The sequence below is a fragment of the Guillardia theta genome, assembly GCF_000315625.1.
Source record: "Guillardia theta CCMP2712 unplaced genomic scaffold GUITHscaffold_19, whole genome shotgun sequence".
Taxonomy (NCBI): Eukaryota; class Cryptophyceae; order Pyrenomonadales; family Geminigeraceae; genus Guillardia; species Guillardia theta.
The window spans coordinates 341835-363740 of NW_005434655.1; the positions used below are offsets into that span (position 1 = coordinate 341835).

Below are 21906 nucleotides of genomic sequence, written 5' to 3' on the forward strand. Positions count from 1 at the left end.
GTACCTGCCTGGGAGGTGTGGTTTTCACCGTCAGGATACTCTTTTTCGACGGACTTCTTTCCTAACGACTTGGCAGGCTCAACACCGAGAGCCTTGTCAACGATCACCTCAGCTGCAAGGAGACGTCAGAAGGGAAGGAGGGAGAAGGGAAGGAGGGAGGAAGGGAAGCAAGGAGAGAAGGAAGGAGGGAGGGAGGAAGGAAGGAAGGGAGGGAGGGAGGGAGGGAGGAGGGATGCACCTGCTAGCTTGCCAGAGAGCAAGGCTCCTTCCATAGACCCGAGGAACTTCTGCGAGGTCCAGTCGCCTGCTCGACTCGTTACACGTGCCTGTTTCAGCCACTCCACGTCACCGGCAAGTGTGAAGTTGGGGATGGGAGTTCGCTGCTGGGGGCGGAACTTGTTCCTTCCAGGGATAGCAGCGTAAACTGAAGGTCAAGTAAGCCACGAGATGAGGATCAGAGGGGTGAATGGAGCTAAAGGGGAGAGGAGGAGAGCGGAGAAGTAGCAACCTGATCGAGGCGTCCTGACGACAGCGAACCTGCAGAAGCAGTCAAGTCAGAAGACTTTCCTCCTCCTCCACCCCCATCTCCTCCTCCTCATCATCATCATCATCAACAACATCGTCATCGTCATCGTCATCGTCATCGTCATTATCATCATCATCGTCGATTGTCTCACTTGCGCAGCTTCGCCTTGGAACCGTCAGCAGCGATCTCGTAGGGGAAGAGACGCTCCAACTCCTTCATGGTCGCGTCGATGATCTCGTCGTCGGTCTGGACGCAATTCATTAGGACAAACTAGCGAGCGCAAAAGAGAGGAAGGGAGGGAAGGACGGAGGGAGGAAGGGAGGGAGGGAGGGAGGGAGGGCATATGGAGAAAAGAAGGGACAAGGAGAGAGGTACACAAGGAGGAAGACCAAGGGGAAAGAGGAACCTTACCTTGGTCATCCAGTTGGTGTTTCCTCCAGCAAGAGGCGAGCAGGGGGCGAAGACGAGCTCAAGCATAGACCTGTCGGGGTCGTAGTACTCCTTGCAAGTGATGGACATGTCGGCGTACACGGAGAGGAGCGGAGAGCGGCTGAAGCAGAGATGGTCGACACCCTTGAGCTTGCGATCAAACCAGAGGTGGAGGTTGATGACGGGGATGCCCTCGAGCTCGTCCATCTGACGGAAGAAGGGCATCTTCTGCCACTCCTTGGGCTCCATCCTCTTCAGCACGTCCACGGGCATGGCTGACACGTACTCGTCCGCCTGCACCGTCGACCCGTCGCGCATCTCCAGGTGCTTGATGCTGCCGTCCGGGTTGGTCACGATCTTCTTGACGGGACTCTTGGTGCGGACCTCTCCCCCCCTCTTCTCGATGTGGTCGACCATTGGCTTGCACAGCCTGTCGGGCTGGTTGCCGTCAAGGAAGGCCATCTGAAGACCGTCGTCCTCGTTCAAGAAACGGTTCATTGCAGTCAGGACAACCGCCATGCTGAGCTTGTCCGGGTCGATGAAGTCCAGAGCCTTGGCCATGCTGATGAAAACCTCAGTGTTGATGCGCTCAGGCATGTTGTACTGGCGCATGAACTCGAGGACAGACTTCTCGTCCTGCTGCTCGATGAAGTCCTGGCCGTTGATGAGCATGGGGAGGAGGGCGGGGAGGCACTGGATCTTCTCGGGAAGGGAAAGCATCTTCTGATTGAGGAGGATGGCGAGACCGAAGTTGAAGGGGGCGGGGATGCCCGGGATGAAGTCGTAGGTCGTGAACTCGCCGGGAAACTCTTGCATGGCGAAGATCATCTTGTGCACCTTCCACTGCAGCCTCTCCTCGATGTTGAGCTCCTTGAACAAGCTCATCATGTTGGGATAGGCCCCAAAGAAGATGTGGAGCCCGGTCTCGATCCAGTCTCCGTCCTTGTCCTGCCACGCGCTCACCTTGCCTCCCAGCACATCTCGAGCTTCCAGCACTAACGGACGATGTCCAGCATCTGACAAATACTTGGCGGCAGACAAGCCCGCCAGCCCGCCGCCGATGATGGCTACAGTCTTGGAAGGCGCTTTGCCCTTGGCAGCAGGGAACTTGGAGGACAAGGCTTCGGCGATGCGATAGTTCTCCGTGTTATCGACTTGCTTGGGCTTGGGGAAGTCCTGCATCTTCCATGTCTTGCTCGTGCGCTGGGTCATGCGGAGAGCCGCACGAGGACGGAGGAAGGGAGCAGGCGCATGGAAAGCGTCTGCACTAGGTACGAGAAGAGTTGCTACGATTGCGAGCGAAGCCGCTGCTGCAGGCCACTTGCTCCACATGTCCAACTCCTTGACGATCAGCTCCTGCCATACGGAATCACTCACAACACATCAAGAGGGCCCCCCTTCTCTTTGCAGATACATCCCTCCTCGCTCCCAGCTCTATCTGTCGTTCCTTCGTCCCCCGCCCCTCTCCCTCTTCACCATAACATGCCAGATGATCTGAGTAGAGGGAAAGATGCTTCTACACATGTCGCTATAGCTTTTTCTGTGAATCTCTCTCATGTCTCTCTTGCTGCGCTGAAGATCCCCTCTCCTGACTCCCTGCGACCTCGATCTCATGCCGTTGGCACGCTTGTTTCATTCGCGTCTTGTATCCTGACATCATCAGCCTACCACATCCTCTTCGAAACGTAAGTTCCTTCCTCTCCTTCCATCTCTCTCCTCTCCTCTCCTCCTCCTCCCTCCTCTCCTCTACCACCCTCCCCTCTCCCTCCCGCATTGTCTAATAGGAGGCCGCGCCCTTAAGCCTAGAGCGCCCCTCGTCCCCTCTCATAAAACCCCTGGGTCCCCCTCATCACGGGGGAGGAACTCCAAATAAAAGGGTCTAGTACCGGTATTTTTGTATGATATTTTGGGGGTACCTTTTCAGGAGGGGTGGGTGAGTTTGCAGGAAATCGCAATGGCAGCAAGGCGGCGACCAGGTTTAAGGATGATTAATTCAGCCTGTGCAATGATGACAATCGTGAAACCACCATAGCCTATCAGGAAATTGTAAAATCTATATCATGGTATCAATCATTTGAATTGCATCGTAGCAGTGTTTAATATTTTCCACAATACGTACTTTTTTTCTACTTGCAGCCAGCAATGCTACGCAATCCCCGGAAACGTTGCATATTACCTGTTAATCCTTCATCCCATTGCCCTGATTTAGCATATACTCGCTTTCGATTGTTCTTCTGCGTACTATTGTGTGGCTCCACATCATTATCAGATCCATCCCGTGCATTGAAAGCTTCACGGTCGTGCGGTTTGCTCAGGACAATTCGCTTCTTCGAATGCTCGTATACAAAAGGCAGGTTTGGATCCACCTTTTTAGATAATTCTATGCATGCCTGATTGAATTTTCTCAGAAAATCCTTCTTGTTCAGATGGCCGATCAACGACCACAGATTCTCTACACTATCCGTGCAGAGAGTTCGTGAATTGAAGTCATAGTCTCTATCACCCAGCGCATGATTCTTATCCCTCACATACTGTTGTACTTGCAGATGAGTATCAATTGCAACTATGAAGCCTTCAAATGTTACAGATGATAGTCCCTTGACATGTTTTTGGCTGACACTGGTCCAGTCGATGCCTTCCAATAGCCATCTTCGACCCTCTTGAACGAGACGTATCCTCTCTGAAACTTTCAGCCCTCTTTCATCGAATGCTTTGTGCAGGCCAGACATAGCCTCTGCCATTCTTGCTGTCGCTTCATGTCCTTCTGCCTTTAGTAGACTGATGGCCTTGTCACTGAACATCTTCAGCATGATATCCACCGATTGTGGATCGGCGGTCCCGTCGACTTCCATCTGAGTCATCCAAGCAGGATTCTTCTTGGCGATATCACTGTAAGCTTTATGCCATATCTGGGCTTCCGTAGAAGACGATTGAGACTTCCCTGATCCAATGGAATGCCTGACATTCTTCAACAAGTGATTGATGCACGGCGAGAAAAACAACAACTTGTTCGTAATTGGAGAGAGGACGGGATTGGATAACCATTCGTCGAATTTAAAGCGGATCTTGTGTTCATCAAAGTCATTTAGTCCATCAGCTATTCTTCGCTCCATCTCCCAAGGAGTGAATGTTTCCCCCCCCTCTTCATTGTGCTTGGCCAATGAAAGAACTTCTTCATATCCGTACCGTCTGCAAAATATTTGAAACCTGCAAAACATCTCTTTCAGGGTCGCTCTGGGCCTCTTCCTCGTGTGGCATCGTAGCGTCTTCTCCTTCTGAACTTGCCATATGGCCTGGTTCTGTCGTAACTGCAAAACAAACTGTTTAATTTCTCTCATCTCAGCAACACACACCATGCCACTTTCGAATGCTGGTCATTTCTCGTCGTCTGTGGCATGATGAGCATATTTTCTTCGCTGGAGGCCTCGGCCTGCCCATGGTGTGGGACAACATAGCTTTGCCCGCCAAAAATTTGATTTGAATTTTCTCGTGACACCCTGCCATGGCATGCAGCACCCCCTAAATCCCCCGCCATAGTGCCCCGAACGCTCTGCATGGAGGCGCGATGAGGAAAGGAGGGGGGGTATTTAACTAAATATTTGTACCAGTTAATTCCCACACTAGGGGTTGGCCCGTCTGTCAGATCGAATATAGCAGTTCCACCCACCCCCTCATCTCCTCCAATTTTTTCAGCGGATTTTCAGCCTGGTCGCTGTACGAAGTAGAGAAGGCGATGGCGGGGGCGATGGCGGGGGCGATGGCGGGGGCGATAGAGAGAGTATTCCTAGTCGCCATGATCTCCCCTCTCATGCTCTCCTCCTCGCCCTCCGCTATCTCTCTGGCAGGACCTCTGGCTCCTCGTATGCCATCGCCTCTTCATCATCTCAGATCGGAGAGGATGTGCCTGCGAGGAGGGAGCGACAGGCAAGCGGAGACAGCCTCCCTGAACGCGACAGAGGTAGCGAGGCAGAGAGAACTGCGAAAGAAGGCGAAGCAGGAGGAGAAGGCTCAGAAGAAGCTCATGAAGCAGATGGACAAGAACGAGTCCGAGGCCCATCGATTTCCCACAGACATCCCAATGTTCTGCGACAATCAACCTTGTCCGGAGCTCTTCGGAGAGATGGAGATGGTGAAGTCACAGAGCGCATGTACAAGGAGGTATCTCTCTTCTTCCGAGCTCGACGGGCTGCCGGAAGGGGAGAGCTTCTGGATCAGAGCGAGAGTCCAACAATCGCGAGTGAAGGGAAACACAGTCTTCCTGGTGCTGCGGCTGCAGGGCGTCACGGTGCAAGCGGCTCTGTTCAAGAGCGACAGCGTGACCAAGGACATGATCCGCTTCTGTGGCTCCATCCCTCGAGAGTCGGTCGTAGACGTCCAGGGAGGGAAAGTGGCGGCGACTGTCACTTCGTGCAAGGTCACCACGTACGAGGTTCACGTTCAACGGATCTACTGCGTGAGTCGAGCGGCTCCTGCTCTTCCTCTCCTCCTCGAGGATGCTGCACGACCGTCAGAGGCGAGGGACAACGTGAGCGTCGAGCAGCGGGCAGACGCTGACTCAGAGCAGCGGGAGGTGGTTGTGAACCTGGAGACTCGGCTGAACGAGCGGGTGCTGGACTTGAGAAGCCCTTCACACAACAGTATCATGAGGATTCAGTCGCACGTGGGTCAGGCCTTCAGGAACTTCTTGGCCGCAAGAGGCTTCGTCGAGATCCACACGCCGAAGCTGCAAGGAGGAAGCAGCTGCGAGGGAGGGGCCGCAGTGTTCCCGCTGGACTACTTTGGCAGGTGAACTCTGTCTCTCCTCCTCATCCCGCCACGTCGACTGAGCGCGAGTGAGCAGCAAGGCCTGGCTCGCGCAGTCGCCGCAGCTCCACAAGCAGATGGCTGTCATGAGCGGCTTCGAGAGGGTGATGGAGGTTGGGCCCGTCTTCCGCGCCGAGTCCTCGCACACCTCAAGGTAACGACTGTCCCTCCTCCCTGCCCTTCTGACGACCTCAGGCACCTGTGCGAGTTTGTCGGCCTTGACTTTGAGATGGAAATCTCCGAGAGCTATGCTGAGGTGGGAGCTCGCGGACACGTCCAGCAGAGCTGATGGTGCTTGACAGGCGATGGACATCGTTGAAGGTTTTGTGGTGACATTGCTGGAGGAGCTCTACCATTCGCAGGTCGGTGACATACCTTCTCATGCTCCCCTCCTGCACAAACTGGATCTCAATTCCTCCTCCTTCCTTCCCTGCTTCACCCTCCCCCAGCCACTTCCCTTGCTATCAACCTGCCTTGTTGTCGCCAGTCGTCCTCCCTCCCGTTGAGCAAGCTGAGATCCTTCCTGTAGCCTCTCAGCTCCCACGTCGATGAGGTCGCGAAGCAGTATCCCTGCAAGAGGCTTCGCTGCAGGCACGTGAACTTCTCCTCCTCCTCCCCTCTCGCTCATCCTGCGCCAGGCGAGCGGGAGACAACCTGAGGCTCTCCTACAAGGAGGCCGTGGACTTGCTCAACGATCGAGGGTGCACTAACGAGGATGGATCCAAGGTGAGACTTGTCGGGAGCCTGCAGCAGGCAGAACCTGTCCTCTGCTGTGACTCGGTCGGAGACTCTTGTGACCTCCGGGGTCAACAGATCCGGCACGATCAGGACCTGAGCACTCAGCTGGAGCGCCTGCTGGGGGAGATCGTCGCGGAGAAGCATGAGACGGACTTCTTCTTCATCACTGACTTCCCTTCCGGTCCTCCCCCGCGGCTCTCCTCCTGCTCCTGCTCTTGCTGCTAGTCCTTCTCCTCTCCTCCTCCCTTCTCTTCCTCCTCCTTCCCTGCTCCCTAAATTGCTGCCCTTTGTTCTCACTTTTCCTCCATCACTGTCCTGCATTTGAGACTTGAGACGGCAGGCGTAAGGCCCTTCTACTCGATGCCCTCCTCCTCCGACCCCTCCTCCTCCAACTCCTTCGACGCTTATCTCCGAGGACAAGTCAGCGCACTGCAGGCTCTTCCCTCTCCTCACGCTCCTCCAGGAAATCTGCAGCGGAGCGCAAAGAATCCATGACAGCTCCCTCCTTGTCGAGTCGCTCAAATCCCGGGGGATCGACCCATCGAGCATGCAGGTCAAAGGAGAGAGGGAGGAAGAGAGAGGGGGGTGGGGTATCACAGGAGAGGGAAATTAGGAGGAAACTAGGGAGGGGGGGTGGGGGGTACAGTGAACCTCCCCTGCCCTGCCCTGCCCTTGGGCTCTTCCCTCTTTGTCGCTCTTCTCTCCTCGTTGACGCTACCTCACGCAGCCCTACATCAATTCCTTCAAGTACGGCGGCTCCCCGCATGCTGGCGCCGGGCTCGGGTTGGAGCGACTGACCATGACGATCCTGGGGCTCGACAACATCCGACTTGCGTCCATGTGAGGATGAGCTGATGTCGGCGTTTGTGACGAGCTGCCGCAGGTTTCCCCGCGACCCCAAGCGACTTTCTCCCTGAGCTTCTCCTCCTATCGTCTCATCTTCCTTAGTACGCTGACTGCACCATGTTCCTCCTCCTCCTCCTACCCTCTCTTTCCCCCTCGCTATCAGCCCATGGCCTCGTCTTGAGTCATCAGTCCGGCTGATCTCACTAGAATCTCGGTGCTTTAATGATACAAACGAACACATCAGAAGGACAGTAGCTAAGCGGCTTGCTTGCGCGTTAACTTGACGATGCCGCCATCACCGTGAGGAGACGGGGAGGAAGTCGCCATGGTTGCTGAGGAGGAAGAGGAGCGAGCCGATCTGAGCTCCAGCTCCTGCCTTGAGCATGGAGACCACGAGCGGCGTCCTGAGCTCTGAGTAAGGATTCGCCTCCTCTGAGCTGTAGAGGAACGCGGCGCAGAAGAGGAGGAACGTGCAGCACTTGATCGCCTCCACCCTGACGCCTTTCATCCCCTCGGCATCCAGCAGCAGCCCCTGGCAGTAGAGCGAGGACAGCACGCAACCCCCGAGGAGGAGCCTGACGGGGTAGGGAGTGGAGGAGAAGAGCAGGACCACAAAGCCTGCTAGCACTGCGATGAGGAAGTGAACCAAGACGTAGGCCTTGCCGGCTGCCGGCAAGTCCGACCGCTTCCTGATCCTCTGAGCGCTGGAGGAGGGAGGCAGGAGCGCGCGAGTTGCGGTCACTGTGCTGAAGCCTGGGCCCACCAGTGCCGCGCGAAAGACGCCAGTGAAGCCTCGGAAGTGACGGATGGAGTCGAAGATGGGCTGCCAGAACTGGAGCTGCAGCACCACGTCCGTCCACGACCTGACCTTGGCGGCTGTACCGAAGAGCATGACCTCCTCCTGGGGGAGGCGCTCTGAGGAAGGAGAAGCGTCGAGATGCTTGAGCCCTTCGGTCTCGTCCAGGAAGGTGCCGAACAAGCGATCCCACACGATGAGGAAGCCGCCGAAGTTCTTGTGGACCCTCCGATCATGATGCACGCGGTGATGCGAAGGCGTCATGAAGAACCACTCCAACACCCCCAGCCTCCTGATCAGGCACGTGTGCACCCAGAACTGATAGGCCACGTTGGCCTGATCCAGCCCCGAGTAGAGGGCGGGATGGAGGAACAAGGCCATGGGGAAGTAGAAGACGCTGCCTATGAGGGTGGCCCACCAAGACTGCCGGAGGGCCGTGGACAGGTTGTAGTACTCCGAGGAATGATGGACCGAGTGGCCGGCCCAGATGATCTGGACCTGATGCGCCAGTCGATGAAACCAGTAGTAGCAGAAGTCAGTGAAGACAAACCCAAACACCCAGACCCAAGGCTGTTCCACTGGGAACTGCAATGCACGTCACTCCTGCCAGGCCTCGAGCAAGAACTCACCATCCGAGCGAGGCCTGAAGGAAGACCGTAGTTGTAGTAAATGTAAGAGTAGGGCACAAGGCTCAACTTCAGCGGCGCCTTGATCTGAGACGAAACAAGTTAACATGTGCACGAGCCTGTCAGACTCTATCGCATCGCACCAAGGCTACAGACATCTGTTGGGTGGTCCCTGCCGTCAATGACGACCAGGTGTCGGACATGTCGTATCGTCCTCCAACGCATTGCAAACCAGCAGCTACGGAGATCACCATCTCGGCGAGAATCATCGCAAGGAAGAGCCTTGAAATACAGAGGTGACAAACATGTTGCCGGAAGCAATGGAGTACGTGCTTACGGAATGCATGCTAGAATGTAGTCGGGCGATCCCGATGCCTTCACCACCTCGATGGCTCCTTCGAGCCCGCCATAAGCTGAAGCTACCGACTCGCTGGTACAAACTGGGCTGCCTTTTCCGTTTCCGCAAATTCTGCTGGTGAAGTACATCGGAGTGATGTAGAACGCAAGGCTGAAAGATGTAACGACGATCGCGATGATCGACACGGAAGCCCATGGCGGCGGATCTACCTGCAGCAGAATGAGCATGCAACATCATCCGGTCAAACAAGAGTTTACAGCTCGGAATTCCGCGCCTTTGCTAGAGCCCTTCTTCTCTGGTGCTCTCTGAGTGATGGTAACAGACCCGACGGTGCTTGACATCCTGTTCAGATCATCATCAGCTCTCCATGTAGTTCCCCTCAATCTCATCTCGTTTGCTCTTCGTGTGCTTGCAGCTGCATCAAGCAGCCCGCCTGGCTCGCCTTGCGTTCCCTCGCCTGATGCATCTACTTGTTCTATTTCGACTTCTTCCCCTCTCCTTCTCCTCTCCCTTCCCCTATACTCTCCTCCCCTCCCTCCATTCCCCTCCCCGTCATGTTTGTTGCATTTATCCATTTTTGCCTTCAAAATTCTTTTAAAAGGGGGTAGTCCTCACCCCTATATCTCCCACTTTACTAGACTAGATAGGGTAGGGTAGTGTATATCGGAATTGGGGGCCAAGCGCATGGAGGGGTCCTTTTGATTCAAGGACTGTCACAGCCAGTCATAAGAGGGGTACTTTCCAGTGGATCTCGGGGGTAGACATAAAACAGGCAAATGGGGTGGGGTAGTGAAGCTAAAAGGGCTTTTTAACTCTTGGCGGCAGAAGAGACACTCTCTTAGTTTTACTCAAAGTTAAGTTAAAAATCAGTACGAGGACAATAGTGGGGACATCAACACCGGCGGCGGCCTTACCGGGTCTTGTGCTGACTGTAACGGGATGGGTAACGGGATGATGGCGGAGGAGATGAGAAGCGGGAGTGGGAGAGGAGATGCGGTCATGATACGATACGATCATGGCATCGGCCGGCATATGCGGTCACAGGGAGTGAGGAAGAGAAATGAAACTCGGAGGCTGCCGTGGAGCATACATACATACATGAACGCATCACTTGTTGTCTGCTGCATGCTTCCTCCAACTTCGCCTCTTGCGCGTCACTCAGTCTGCTTGTAGGTTGGAGGAGAGATGTTCACCCCTCCCATCGGTAGCAGCAAACATGACGGCGATGACATAGCACGCCTGCGCGACGAATTGATGACACGGTAGAGGACAATGCGTGAAGCATTTCTTGGAATATGATTCATGTGCAGCCGCAACATGCTAGAGCAACAGCAAAAGAAGGATACCAGAACGCCGCATCTTGGATTGCTGGCACAAGAAGAGATGTACGAGATTAGGTGTGAAGTGAGCTTTGAATAGCTATCAGACGTCTGACACGTTGGAAGACAAACAGGCGGGGGCAAGCATGGTGAGTTGACATCTGTTCAGGAGCATGAATACACAAGGCTGCAGGTATTGAACCCGGATCTCAACAAAGGGATGGCTGACAACAGACAGGATGTCATGTCGAGGTTCAAAGTGATCTACAACGAAGAGAGCAGCCGGCTCAAGGACGCTCTGAGAAGGTTCTTGGAGAGCAACAGCACCCTGGAGAAGGTGGAGCAAGCCCGTCGCTCCTCCGTATCGCTCATGTTGTTGCAGGCCCTCAAGGAATGTGTGGAATGCGAAGAAGCCCTGCTGGCATCGGAGTCTTTGTGAACGGAATAGCGAGAAGAGGGTGGTTTGTTTATTTCTGTAAATGATACACGCAATCATGTACTGCCTTGCTCCTGTAATCCTCCCACATCATGTTCCGTCTGAGGTCTTCTCGAATGTCGTCGTCATCGAACAAGTATTCCATGTCGTCACATAGCTGGTCGCTCGATCAGGTTTTGCTCAGGTGTCTCAGTGATATACCTCTTTCAATCGCTCTGACAACCCTCCCTCCACAAGCTTGAGAAACGACGATCTTGAAAGCACCAGCAACTCGCTTTCATACTGCCACACGTGTAAATCGAACAAGAGGAGGATAAGAGGAGCAGATTTGATGGTATGTAGATCGAGTGTTACCGATGCGACGACAGTAGCTGACCTTCGCTTCTTGTGGATCATCGACCATTCCCCGAAGAAGTCTCCCTGGGGACGAGCTCAACAGAGAGAGGAGCGTGTGTCGGTACAGTACCCTCAGCAGCTGCCGAAGTTCGACATGCCTTGTCGCTCTCCTGTACTTCTATCCCAATTGTGAGCGACTGCATGCTGAGATGTCGACAACCTCAAGGGACGTCGGACTCGCAGGCATCCTTAGCTCCGTCCTCGCCCCTCCTTCCCTCCTGCTCAAACCCGCGGGCGCTTGACTGCTGCTCCTGTCCGGTCTCTCCGTCACGTAAGGCAACCCTTTCCTTGCCCTCACCGCTTGATCCCCATAGACCCGTCGCTTCTCCTCGCGTGCTCGTTTTCCTCCATCCCCTTCGCTCTTGCCTGGAGGACACACCCTTGATTGTCATGCACATGGACGCGGGTCTCACGTTGCTCGGGCTGGACATGCTGCTGCGCGGAGGATCCTCCTTGCTTATCCTCTTGATCACTCGGCACTGAGAGCAGCGACGTCATGTTGTCAGCACCCGCTGGAGGAGACTTACCATCCCTCGGAGGATGAGGAAGAACTCGGACGGAGAGTCTCCTTCTCTCACAACAACCTCACCAGCCTTGCAGTGTCGGACCTGCTAAGAAGTAAGGAGGAAGCAGAGGCAAGCAGCTGGTTCCTTGGTCGCATCGACAAGTCTCTGAAGCTGTTCCTCTTCGACCTTCTCAAACAACTTGGTGGATCTGAGGAAGGAGGAGTATTCCTTGACCTGCACGGGTGCAGTCAGAAGAAGCGGAAGCTTCCAAGAGCTTCACACCAGGTCCGAGCAGCAGGAGCGATAGAGTTCCCTCGATATCCTTACCACCCCTGACCCACCAGCCTCAACGCGAGCACAAGGGAGGAGTCAAGGAACCGCTCTGATCGTGAAAGACTTGAACCTCTGAAGGTGATGCCTGACCATCGTCTGACTGCAGGCTCCCGTACGCGTCGCCCGGGAGGAGGAGATGTTGCTCGGCCTCTTGTTCGCCTCCTTTTCCTCTGCATTCCACTCGCACTGAGCCATAGACAATGATGTCGAGGAAATCACAAGCCTCGTCCTGCAGGTCTATCAAGACATGTTTGATTCCTGTAGGACTTACCTTGTTAAGAAGAAATTCATCTTTCCTCAGGTTGTGATAGAATGTACATTTCTGCAACAGCTGAGAGCATGTCACAATAAGCTTCAGATTGGCTTTTGCTCTACTTTGAACCAGAGAGCTTGGTTTTGATCTTTGTCTTGCAATGAAGAATAGAACTGAAAGCCTTCGACTTGCTGCACAAGTGCCTGCAGCTAAAACGACATTCAGAAGCAAGCAGCTCATGCTCACTAGCACTTTTCTCTTGTCTCGCAGATGCCATTCCGGCGTGAGCGATTGACAGAAGGCCTTGTTGATGTCGTCTGCTAGTGAATCCTGCTCGCGTTTTTCCAAGAGAGCGTCGATCTCATGGTAGAGGGAACGGATGGAGCAAGTGTCTTGACTCTCCTTGTCTTGCTCCTCATCTGCTGCATTGTGAACACACTCCCTTGAGCCCGAGCCCTCACTCTGTGATCTCCGTCGCATGCCACCGCGCGAGCTCACGGGGAGGAAGGGGATGAAGGGGAGGATGGGGAGGAAAGGGAGGAGAAGAAAGGGGAGGGGGGGGAGGGGAGGAAGGGAAGGGGAGGAAGGGGAGGGTGAGACGGGGAGGGCCAGTCGGGCAGTGCGAGCAGGGGGGTAAAAAGGGGAGGCGGGGGCGGCAGTTGGCAGTAAATTGAGGGACCGGAGCCTGGAGGGAGGGCATGGCGTTGCTACCGGCAGGAGGAGCGGGAGGGAGGGGAGGGGAGGAGCGAATGTGAGCCAAGGAGAGAGCTAGAGGTTATGCCGGCCAATCCACCCGACAAAGATGGAGGGAGGGAACGAGATTATCGTCTCAAAGCTGCGCTCCTCCGTCGAAACGCAGCAGCAGCGAAAGCCAAATACGGGGACAACATCCCAGTCGAGCATGAGGCGCCGCCTGAGGAGAAAAGGTTCTCAACCTTGGAGATCCTCTCTCGCAGGAAGTTCGTTGGGATTCCCATCCGAATGGTGCAGGCGCAGCTCGAGAAGAGGAGGAACGAGAGGCGAGCGGTGGAGGAGAAGGAGGCCAGGTAAGGCGAAGGAGGAGGAGCAAGCATGTGACGAGACGCTACCTCAGGCGGACATGGGAGCTGCTGGAGATGTTGGAACCTGGCGTCCGGGTCAAGCTCCGCAACGTCGCGCGGGTGGGGGGGAGGAACTACAACGGGCAGCTGGCGACTGTGATCGCAGACTTTGGGGACATGTACAAGGTGAAGCTGGACAAGGTGGAACGAGATGGAGCGGTGAGGAAGGGGGAGGGAGCCGAGCTGAGAGTGGCAGTGAGCAACATGGAGATCTGGGACGAGGAGGTGGAGGAGGCGCTGGGGAAGGAGATGGACCAAGTTCGATCGCAGTACGCGGCTCAACGGAGAAGCACAATGATGAGCATGCTGAGACTTGAGCCTCGGGTGATGGCGAGCGAGGAGGTTGCCGAGGAGCACGAGGAAGTGAAGGCAGAGACTGAGATCGCCTTCGAGGACCTCACGCACTCTAGCGATGAGAATGTCTTGCGAGACTTTCACCGGCAGAAGCAACTGAAAGTCAAGTTAGGGAAGTATGACAACCCGGAAGAAATGTTTGTCAAGATTCAGAGTGAATGGAAGGAGAGGGAGCTGGTGACAGCAAACTACAACAGATCCCTCAAAGACTGCGAAGCTGCCATCCGTATCACTTCATCTCAGCCTTCCCTTAAGCAGAAAGACGGCAAGTTCGGCCCAAACCCTGCCTTGCGGATAGCGCAGATTGCGCTGAAACAAGCGAGGACGCAAGTGAAGGATTTGTTTTCACATCAGGTCCGTCACTTCAAGGTCAACAAGGTGGAGGGCACCATTGCCTTCCTCCAGCCCTCCGATCGACGGCAAGCGACCTCGAGCGACGTCTCGTATGTGAAGCAGACGCTGGTGGTGGAGGAAGGGGTCGGCAAGGGTCAGTTCGGAACCATCAGCGGTCACTGGGAGGAGGAGCACAAGGTAGAACTCTTCCGGTGGTACGCGGCGACATGCGACCAGACGTCCAGCTACCGGGTGCTCAACTCTCACTTCCTTCCCCTCCACATCCACGGGCGCGTGCAACGAGCCACCAAGACCACAGTGATGCTGTCGGAGAACGCGGAGGAGGAGGACAACTGCTACCGGCACATGATCCTCCGCATCACCAAGGGCCCGGGGAAGTCGCAGCGAGCTAAGGTGCTGGAGTACAACGGGAAGACGCGGGTGGCGGTGATCGACGGGTGGGAGTGGGACAAGAGCTGGCTGGAGCAGGCGCTGGATCAGGACGACAACGACCTTGAGACGAGTATCCCCACAGCAGAGAGCCTCTACAAGCTCCACTACTCCGACCGCGCCGGTAAGACCATCGAGCTCCCGCTCGAGGGCAGGTGCTCCAAGATTTCAGCTGAGGGAGAGCTGAGCCTCTCTGCGAGTGCTCCTGGTGAAGATTTCTTCTCCGGGAAGACGCTTGTGATCACGAATGGGATGGGAAAGGGACAGAGAGCGAAGATCGAGAGCTATGACGCTCTGCGCAAAAGTATGAAGATATCAGACTGGGTGCTGGCAGCCCCCGATCAAACTTCGAGATGTGCTGTGTACGAGTGCAAGCTCTTCGATGAGAAGCTGTACCAGCTGGAGAAGACGATTACCGAGAAAGAAGAGCAAGCAAAACAACGAGTAGAGCGAGACGAGAGCGAGCGGCGGAAGCGAATCCGAGCTAAGATGTGGGCAGCAGTGAGAGTGTACAAGATGGCTGAGCAGCATGGGGAGAAGATCGGCAGGATGAGGAAACGCTCGAGCGTGTCGGCATGGAGCTACTACAGCGGGGAGAGCGCGTCGAACAAGGTCTACTCCCTCATGATCGGAGGTGAGAAGGTGCGCGTGAAGTGGAGCTTTCTCGTGCTCCAAGGTAAGCCGGTGGACCCGGCGATCCTGAAGACGATGGAAGTGAAGAGGAGCGTGAAGTTGGAGGAGGAGGAAGAGGAGAAGGAGGAGGACGGGGGAAAGTGTCTCATCATGTGGAAGGGAAGGATCCTTCAGATGCCGAGGTACTCAGCTGATACGATGACCCCCAACGGGAGCGTGAGGACGCCGGTGAGGGTGGTGGACTACCTGTCGCAGCAGGTGGTCTACGAGGGAGCCTGCGACGGAGGCGATCTGTGGAAGTCGCTTAGCGAGGAGTCGCAAGAGATCGAGGGGGAGGAGGATGTGTTCGCGTGGAAGGGTCGGCGAGTGTTGCAGCCGCTCAAGACGGAGGATGAGCAGGGGAGGACAGTCTACACGATAGTGGACGATGATAACGGTCAGATCTTGTACAGCGGGATAGATGATGACTTGAGCAGCGAGGAAAGCGAGGAGGAGGAGGAGGAGGAAGTGGAGCAGGAGGAGGATGGGGGAAAGAAGTTGTCACGCGATACCAAAGACTTCATGAAGAGGATCGCGGAGAGGGCAGGGCTAACTCAAGGCATCAGCATGGAGCGAGGGAAGAAGTTGGTGGGGCAGGTCGCCAGTGAGTCAGCAGAGCTGGAGGTGGAGCAGGGGGTGCAAGCAGGAGGGCCCGTGCACATGGTGGGAGGTCAAGTGTGGAAGGGAGTAGCGGACCCCGAGCTCTGGCAGTCGTTGGTAGAGGAAAGCAGACCATGCCCAGGAGACGCCAACAAGTTCCTGTGGCGGGGGATGGAGCTGATGCAGCCGCTGCGCGAAGGAGAAGCGCAGAAGGTCGTGAGCGACGAGGGTTTGCTCATCTTCCATGGAGAGAACCCCAACGAGGAGCTGGACTTCCCCTCGCGACTGGAGGGGCAGAGAAGGAAGAAGAAGGAGGGAGGGGCGGAGGACGGGTCGTTGATCACTGACACGACAGACTTCGGAGTCTACGAGGGAGCAGCGGTGGCGGGGAGGTACAACGGGCAGGGCATGAGAACGGTGAGAGTATCCTGCTCATGTGACCTCTCTGACAGATGGAGCAGTGGAACAACGGGCAGGTCTACTCTGGTCAGTGGGTGGATCACCTGCGGGAGGGGAAGGGGACAGAGATCTTCCCCCCCTACGACAACAGGAGGAGGAGCGAGGAGGGGGAGCTGACTTTCCCGCACTACGAGGGTGACTTGCTCGACGGGCAGCGCCATGGCAAAGGCGTCTACGTGTTTGCCAACGGGGAGAGGTACCAGGGGGAGTTCCGTTACAACCTCTTCGACGGTAACGGCGTTTACTTCTGGACTGACGGCGAGTACCTCGACTGCCGATGGAAGAACGGATTTCCCATGGGCGACAACATTCGCAAGCGACGCAAGTTCTGGAGCATGAAGAAGAAGGACAAGAAGGAGGAGAAGAAGAAGGAGAAGGAGGAGGAGAAGTCGGCAGAGCAGGGCAAGACTACTTGAGTTCACCCTTATGAGCAGGAGGAGGAGGAGGAGGATCCCCAGTGAGCGCCCGAGCTCCGACGGCTCGATACCGAAACGAAACGTTGACATGAATTTCGAACGATCTCGCGCTCCTGCGGCTTCCAAACATAGCAGCTGCTTCCTCGTCCTCCTCGCCGTTGCTGAGCAGACGAACAACTCTGGAAGAGTCTGGTGAGAGGAGGCAGAAGAGGCAGAAGCATCAGGAAGGACCTGGAGGTCGATAGCCTTGCGGATCGAAGGATCGCCTTGACGTCGCCGTCCTTCCAGTAGACAGGACGATAATCCCTGCGAGTGCGGGAGAACAACTTGAGGAGCTGCGCTGATATACATGCAACCTTCACCTCCTCCATCGATGCCAGACGATGTTGTGGCATGGCGCGTAGAAACTTGCTCCGTGCGTCCACATCCTCACCGCCATGATCGTCTGGCAGCTCACACGTTCAGCTTCTCCTCTGCCTCGTGTCGCTCTCACTTCTTCGCCCCAGAAGAGACCTTCGAGCGTCGCATCATAGGTCACCTACTCAGAGTTCAGATCCTCCTCCCCCTTCCCCTCCCTCCCTTCCTCCTCTTCCTCTCATCACCAGACGACGAAGTTGAGCTCGTGAGAAACTGAAGCCTGCCGCCTGAACGCGATCATCTTGTAGGAGAAGGACGAGAGCGACAAACCCAGAAAGAGGAGGGCGCGGAGAATCTCCCGGTGCTGCTCGTGGCGACAGGATGAGAGACGGAAAGAAAGCCTGGCAGGACTCACCATTCCTCAGTTGGAAGATCGACGGAAGAGATTCTCAGAATCTCGTCGCTCTTCAGCAGCAGTCACAAGGAGGAGAAGAAAGTCAGGGCAAGGGCAAAGAGAAAAGAGAAGCAAAGAGGAGGATAGAGCCAAGAGAAGAAGACAAGCCCTTCACCGGATCGAAGTGAGAGGCTCGCAGCTTCGATGGCCTGTTGCAACGCCTCACCTCAAGGTCAGACGGCATGTTTTCACTCACTGCTCATGTGCTTGAGATGGAGAGAGCGGATCGTAAGACGGGGGGTAGCAGGTGACAACACCGAGGGAGTCGTTGAGGGAGAGGAGGACGCTGATCAGCTTTTCATCCCACGCGCATGAGAACCTTGAGACTTGAGTCACACAAGGAGCTGCTCGCAAGAGAAGCAGACCTCATATGACTGTCGATCTGAAGCAAGTACGTCTCATCCCTCAGCCTGCTTTCCCAGCTCAACCCCAGCTGATGTCAACATGGTTCACATTGTCTGCGACAAGTTGCGAGCGACGACAGGCCCCTTGGAGGTCTTGGCTACAAGCGCAGAGCCTGAGAGAGGAGGACGAGCAATAAGCAGACTCACGATCTCTTGTGAGCATCCGCACGTTCTTGACCCATTGCGGGGCCTGACAAAGAGGCGAGAAGTAAGAGGAGAGGGGAGGAGAGGAGGTCATGGGAGAGGAGACGAGAGGAGACGAGAGGAGACGAGAGAAGATAAGAGGAGGAGAGGAGGAGAGGAGGAGAGGAGGAGAAGATAAGAGGAGGAGAGGAGGAGAGGAGGGAAGCGAAAAGACCATGAGGGAGAGAAGCGAAAGGCAATGTCCATCGATAGAAGAGTGATGCTGTAATATATTTTCAAGGCAGCAGTTCGCGTCTGCTCATGACCTGCATCACGATACCGACGAAGACTCGCGCAGGACTTCTGGCTGTCAGAAACAGGTCCAGCGTCGTGCGCGAACAATCCTGCATGGTCTTCACGAGGTAGATTCTGAAATCACATGCCACTGACCTCGTCACGGAAAGAAGCCAGAGAAACGAAAATGCTTGGTCTGGGCTGTGGACCTCTCCCCTCGTCTTATCCTCTCTCAGCTCGACTTGACAGGTTCATCACAACAAACCGTGAATTTGCTCCTCGTCGCCATCGCAGTTCTCCGTGCTGAATGAGTTCCCGTCCAACCGGAGGTTCCTGCTGTCCGAGAAACGTAGGTTTGACCCCGCATCATGCGCCACGTTGTGCTCGAACTTGCACGATTCAACGAGAGAAGGAACGCTCGACGTCTCGTGCCTGTCGGAGTGTCTGAACATCATGGCACCCCCTTCATACCTCGCTTCGTTCCTCCAGAAGAGAGAGCGGGTCACGTGCGCAGCAGCATCTTTCACCCTTGTCATTTTGCGCCCATACCGAGGCCGCCAGTAGGTTCACCTTGGATCGCCATGCCAGCTCCGTTGTCCGCCTGATTGCAGTGAAACGAAGACGAATGGACCACGAGGCGGTGAGGACGAGCTTGTTCCAAATATCCGTCATCCTCTGGTCGAGCATGACAACGTTCCTCTACGTTCACCGCCCCTCCACTATCCCTTGCCTACACAACTCAATCCTCGGCGCACCAAGAGCAGTGGCGATTGAGATACCTCGTTGCCATCGAAAGAGCAGTCTCGCAGCATCGCACGCTCACCCCCATCACAAGTCTTCAAGCAGATCGCTCCTCCGCGATGGGCTGCATTCATATTGAACTTCGAACGTTCTACCGAGAGCTTTCAGAGCGAATCAGATAAAGAGAATCGGGCAGCAAGCAAGAGATACTTGTGCCGACACATTAGAGTCTAGATGGATTGCTCCGCCGCAAGAATCCTATGTCGGCACACGAGTGAGAATCGATTCTATTAACGATCTTTGTACAACCTTGCCATGGTCAGAGTTGTTGTTGAAAACAGAGTCAGTGATGTTGGTCTTCGAAGACCCTGACAGGAAGATTGCTCCTCCTCCTGCATCAGCCGAGTTGTTGTAGAAGACCGACGATGCCACGTTCAAACTTCCGCTGAGAACTTTGATGGCACCGCCCGCGTCCTTTACATGGTTCCCAACGAACGAACAATTGAAGCAGTCCAACGTCCCCCAGATCAGGAGGATGGGAGCATCGTTGCGGTATCCCTCGAGCATGCAGTCAAAAACTTCAAGATGCCCGCCATCGACATGTATCGGTCGCTCTCCTCGACCTCCTGCAAGCAGCACTCCTGACATCCGAACGATTCGCCCCTCGGGTATGACCACAGCCGCCATGCTCTCTCCGGAGGGGATCCTTCCGCCTGTCTCTGAGCTCATCGTCACGGTCTCCGACGGCTTCGTTTCCTGCAGCAGAGCTTCGAGCTCGTCTGTTCTCCTCCCCCGCCATGCTGCTGCTTCCCAGCAAACCCCCAGCAGCCCCACCAAGCTCATTAGCCGCATTTCGTTCAGTGGCCCCTCATCCCCCAACTCACCGAGTCTTCGAGCACTCTGTCAGGCTGCGGCTCTGTCCATGGCATGCGAGCACTGCTCCACAGATGGACTTCCACAAAACTTCGGACCCCAGAGCGGCAGGCAGTCGAGCCTGCCAGGGCTGGCAGTGCAGGGCTGGAACAGGGAGTGTTGCCTGTGCGACAGTGTCAGGGTCAAGCCTCCTCGACTCAGAGACGGTCAGCGGCCGCCGGCGAAGCCCTGTCACCCTGCCATCATCCGGATGACCGGCCGGGCCGCCGCAGGTCCGGGCCGGACGGACTGCCGAACGGTCGGAGCTGGTGGGTCGGAGCCTCAGTGGAGTCCGGCCGAGGTCCGGAGAGCCTGATGAGTGGGGATGAGGGGGTGAGAGGAGCGGCAGGTGGTCGTAGTATGAATATGAATCGACATGGATAGCAGAGGATGGAGAGGGAGGAGGAGGGGGAGCCATGAGAGGAAGAGGAGAGGAAGAGGAGATGATGGGCATGCAAACAGGGAGGAGGGAGAGATGGGCTATTCAATGAAGAGACGAGGAATCCGGGAAGTGAGGATACAACGGGGAAAGGAATGTTTAGGCAGTGGATTAACTGAAAGAGTATATCTTCGCGCTCAAAATACGAGTGTGCGTTTCTTTCTGCTTGATCTGATCTGATTTGATTTCGCTGAACTTGGATCCTATCCAGGGATTGAAGGGGGGGGATCTCTTCAATCATCAGAGGATGGTTACTACCAAGTTTGCTCTGCTCTTGGCATTGCTTCTCGTCCTTATATGTTCCGCCGATGCGCAAGGCAGGAGGGTAAGTCGAGGCTACGGGTGTTCTTAAATGTGATCTAGAGTTGGCAGAAGAAGGCTGCGACTGCCAAGGGCTCGTCATTCGAGGAAGCTCCGGCCTCGCGCTTGGAGGAATTCACGACCACCAAAAACGAAGCAGAGAAGCTGAAGGCCAAGTGGGCAGAGGAGAAGAAGCGAGATGTGAGAATGATGCTCCGACACGCACATGCTCATAGAATGCTAGGAAGAAGAAAACATCCGCAAGGCTGCAGAGCAGGAGGAGGCAAAGAGGGCCGAGGAAGAAGCGAAGGCACAGCAGGTGGGTCGAGCATGGTGGATGACTTGGAATTGATCGGATGCGGCAGGAGTACATGAAACAAGCTGAAGCAACGCGGGTGAACATGCCTCTCTTGTTCCTAGGACTTCCAGTGTTCGAGCCTGATGCTGCTGCTTCAGGAGGCGATTGCTCGACAGAAGGCAGAGGAAGCTGCTGCCCAGAAGGCTGCTGAACAAGAAAAAGTTCGTCAAGTAGCATGGACTTTCTGGATAGCGCACAGATTCTGATGTCCATGTAGGAAGAAGCAAAGAAGAAGGCTGAAGAGGAAGCACGCATGGCGGCCCAGGTGATGGGCTGCCTTGCTCCTGTGCCTCATGTACTGAATCGTTGACGAAGGCTCGATCGCAAGGATCTGGAGACGTTGAGACTGAAGACCAGGTGCGTGCACTCTCCTCTATGGTAAGATCCTTTATTGAACTTTCAACTAGCGGAATAGAAGGCTGGCTGCAGAACGCAGGAAAGCTGCGGAAGAGGAAGAGCGGCAGCGTCGGGAGAAGTTAGAGAGGTGGGTGTTGGCTTGTTGAAGGACCATCTCTGAATTGCTCCAGTCTGAAAGGCGACGGTCTCTACCTGCTCCACCATGTGTCTGCCCGCAAGGCTGTCTTGGAGGGGATGCACGCCCAAGAGTTCGGCGACCACAACACGTTCAAGGTCTACCACTACGGGGAGTTCATGGGAATCGCAACTGCTTCAACCATCTACAACGGTTCTCGAGCTCTTGGTGTTGTGCTCTGCTCCTCACCTGCTCCTACAGTGCCGCACCATCGCATCACGGAGCTCCACGGCGTGCATGTGC

General features: G+C 55.5%; 7 protein-coding genes across 7 annotated transcripts in view; 3 read left to right on the forward strand and 4 right to left on the reverse strand.

Moving 5' to 3' along the window:
* Positions 1 to 2137, reverse strand: part of GUITHDRAFT_85858 (hypothetical protein) — a gene marked incomplete at its 5' end in the record, with an annotated part of 2943 nt that extends 806 nt beyond the window's left edge. The window contains 6 exons of the mRNA XM_005835970.1: positions 29 to 112; positions 239 to 304; positions 350 to 424; positions 509 to 537; positions 678 to 772; positions 938 to 2137. Coding sequence (XP_005836027.1) covers positions 29 to 112; positions 239 to 304; positions 350 to 424; positions 509 to 537; positions 678 to 772; positions 938 to 2137 — 1549 coding nt within the window. The remainder of the gene's footprint in view (positions 1 to 28; positions 113 to 238; positions 305 to 349; positions 425 to 508; positions 538 to 677; positions 773 to 937) is intronic.
* Positions 2138 to 5033: 2896 nt separating this feature from the next.
* Positions 5034 to 7413, forward strand: GUITHDRAFT_157450 (aspartyl-tRNA synthetase; the record flags this gene model as incomplete). The annotated part of the gene is made up of 11 exons (XM_005835971.1): positions 5034 to 5740; positions 5796 to 5912; positions 5954 to 6014; positions 6061 to 6120; positions 6288 to 6353; positions 6431 to 6484; positions 6587 to 6677; positions 6837 to 6916; positions 6960 to 7049; positions 7224 to 7336; positions 7380 to 7413. The coding sequence occupies 11 exons, from the start codon at positions 5034 to 5036 to the stop codon at positions 7411 to 7413; spliced, it is 1473 nt and encodes a 490-aa protein (XP_005836028.1).
* A 130-nt stretch (positions 7414 to 7543) lies between these two features.
* GUITHDRAFT_85861 (hypothetical protein) lies at positions 7544 to 9466 on the reverse strand (the record flags this gene model as incomplete). The annotated part of the gene is made up of 5 exons (XM_005835972.1): positions 7544 to 8723; positions 8768 to 8851; positions 8908 to 9046; positions 9102 to 9331; positions 9380 to 9466. The coding sequence occupies 5 exons, from the start codon at positions 9461 to 9463 to the stop codon at positions 7638 to 7640; spliced, it is 1623 nt and encodes a 540-aa protein (XP_005836029.1). The 3' UTR covers positions 7544 to 7637.
* An 827-nt stretch (positions 9467 to 10293) lies between these two features.
* On the forward strand, positions 10294 to 10935 carry GUITHDRAFT_151598 (hypothetical protein). The gene is made up of 5 exons (XM_005835973.1): positions 10294 to 10384; positions 10433 to 10519; positions 10568 to 10634; positions 10680 to 10778; positions 10824 to 10935. Exons 1-5 carry the CDS (start codon positions 10308 to 10310, stop codon positions 10878 to 10880), a joined length of 387 nt encoding a protein of 128 aa, XP_005836030.1. The 5' UTR covers positions 10294 to 10307; the 3' UTR covers positions 10881 to 10935.
* GUITHDRAFT_105132 (hypothetical protein) lies at positions 10909 to 12845 on the reverse strand (the record flags this gene model as incomplete). The annotated part of the gene is made up of 14 exons (XM_005835974.1): positions 10909 to 11034; positions 11079 to 11159; positions 11232 to 11297; positions 11344 to 11391; positions 11434 to 11524; positions 11572 to 11639; positions 11687 to 11752; positions 11801 to 11881; positions 11966 to 12013; positions 12062 to 12111; positions 12158 to 12341; positions 12384 to 12443; positions 12488 to 12568; positions 12612 to 12845. The coding sequence occupies 14 exons, from the start codon at positions 12843 to 12845 to the stop codon at positions 10909 to 10911; spliced, it is 1284 nt and encodes a 427-aa protein (XP_005836031.1).
* Positions 12846 to 16341: 3496 nt separating this feature from the next.
* On the forward strand, positions 16342 to 16623 carry GUITHDRAFT_52790 (hypothetical protein; the record flags this gene model as incomplete). The annotated part of the gene is made up of 1 exon (XM_005835975.1): positions 16342 to 16623. A coding segment is annotated over one exon (282 nt), but the record flags the coding sequence as incomplete, so codon positions are not given.
* Positions 16624 to 18009: 1386 nt separating this feature from the next.
* GUITHDRAFT_136237 (hypothetical protein) lies at positions 18010 to 19974 on the reverse strand (the record flags this gene model as incomplete). Its single annotated transcript, XM_005835976.1, has 8 exons — positions 18010 to 18077; positions 18112 to 18154; positions 18414 to 18454; positions 18647 to 18813; positions 18853 to 18901; positions 18952 to 19111; positions 19161 to 19283; positions 19432 to 19974. 8 exons carry the CDS (start codon positions 19972 to 19974, stop codon positions 18010 to 18012), a joined length of 1194 nt encoding a protein of 397 aa, XP_005836033.1.
* Between the last annotated feature and the right edge of the window lie 1932 nt (positions 19975 to 21906).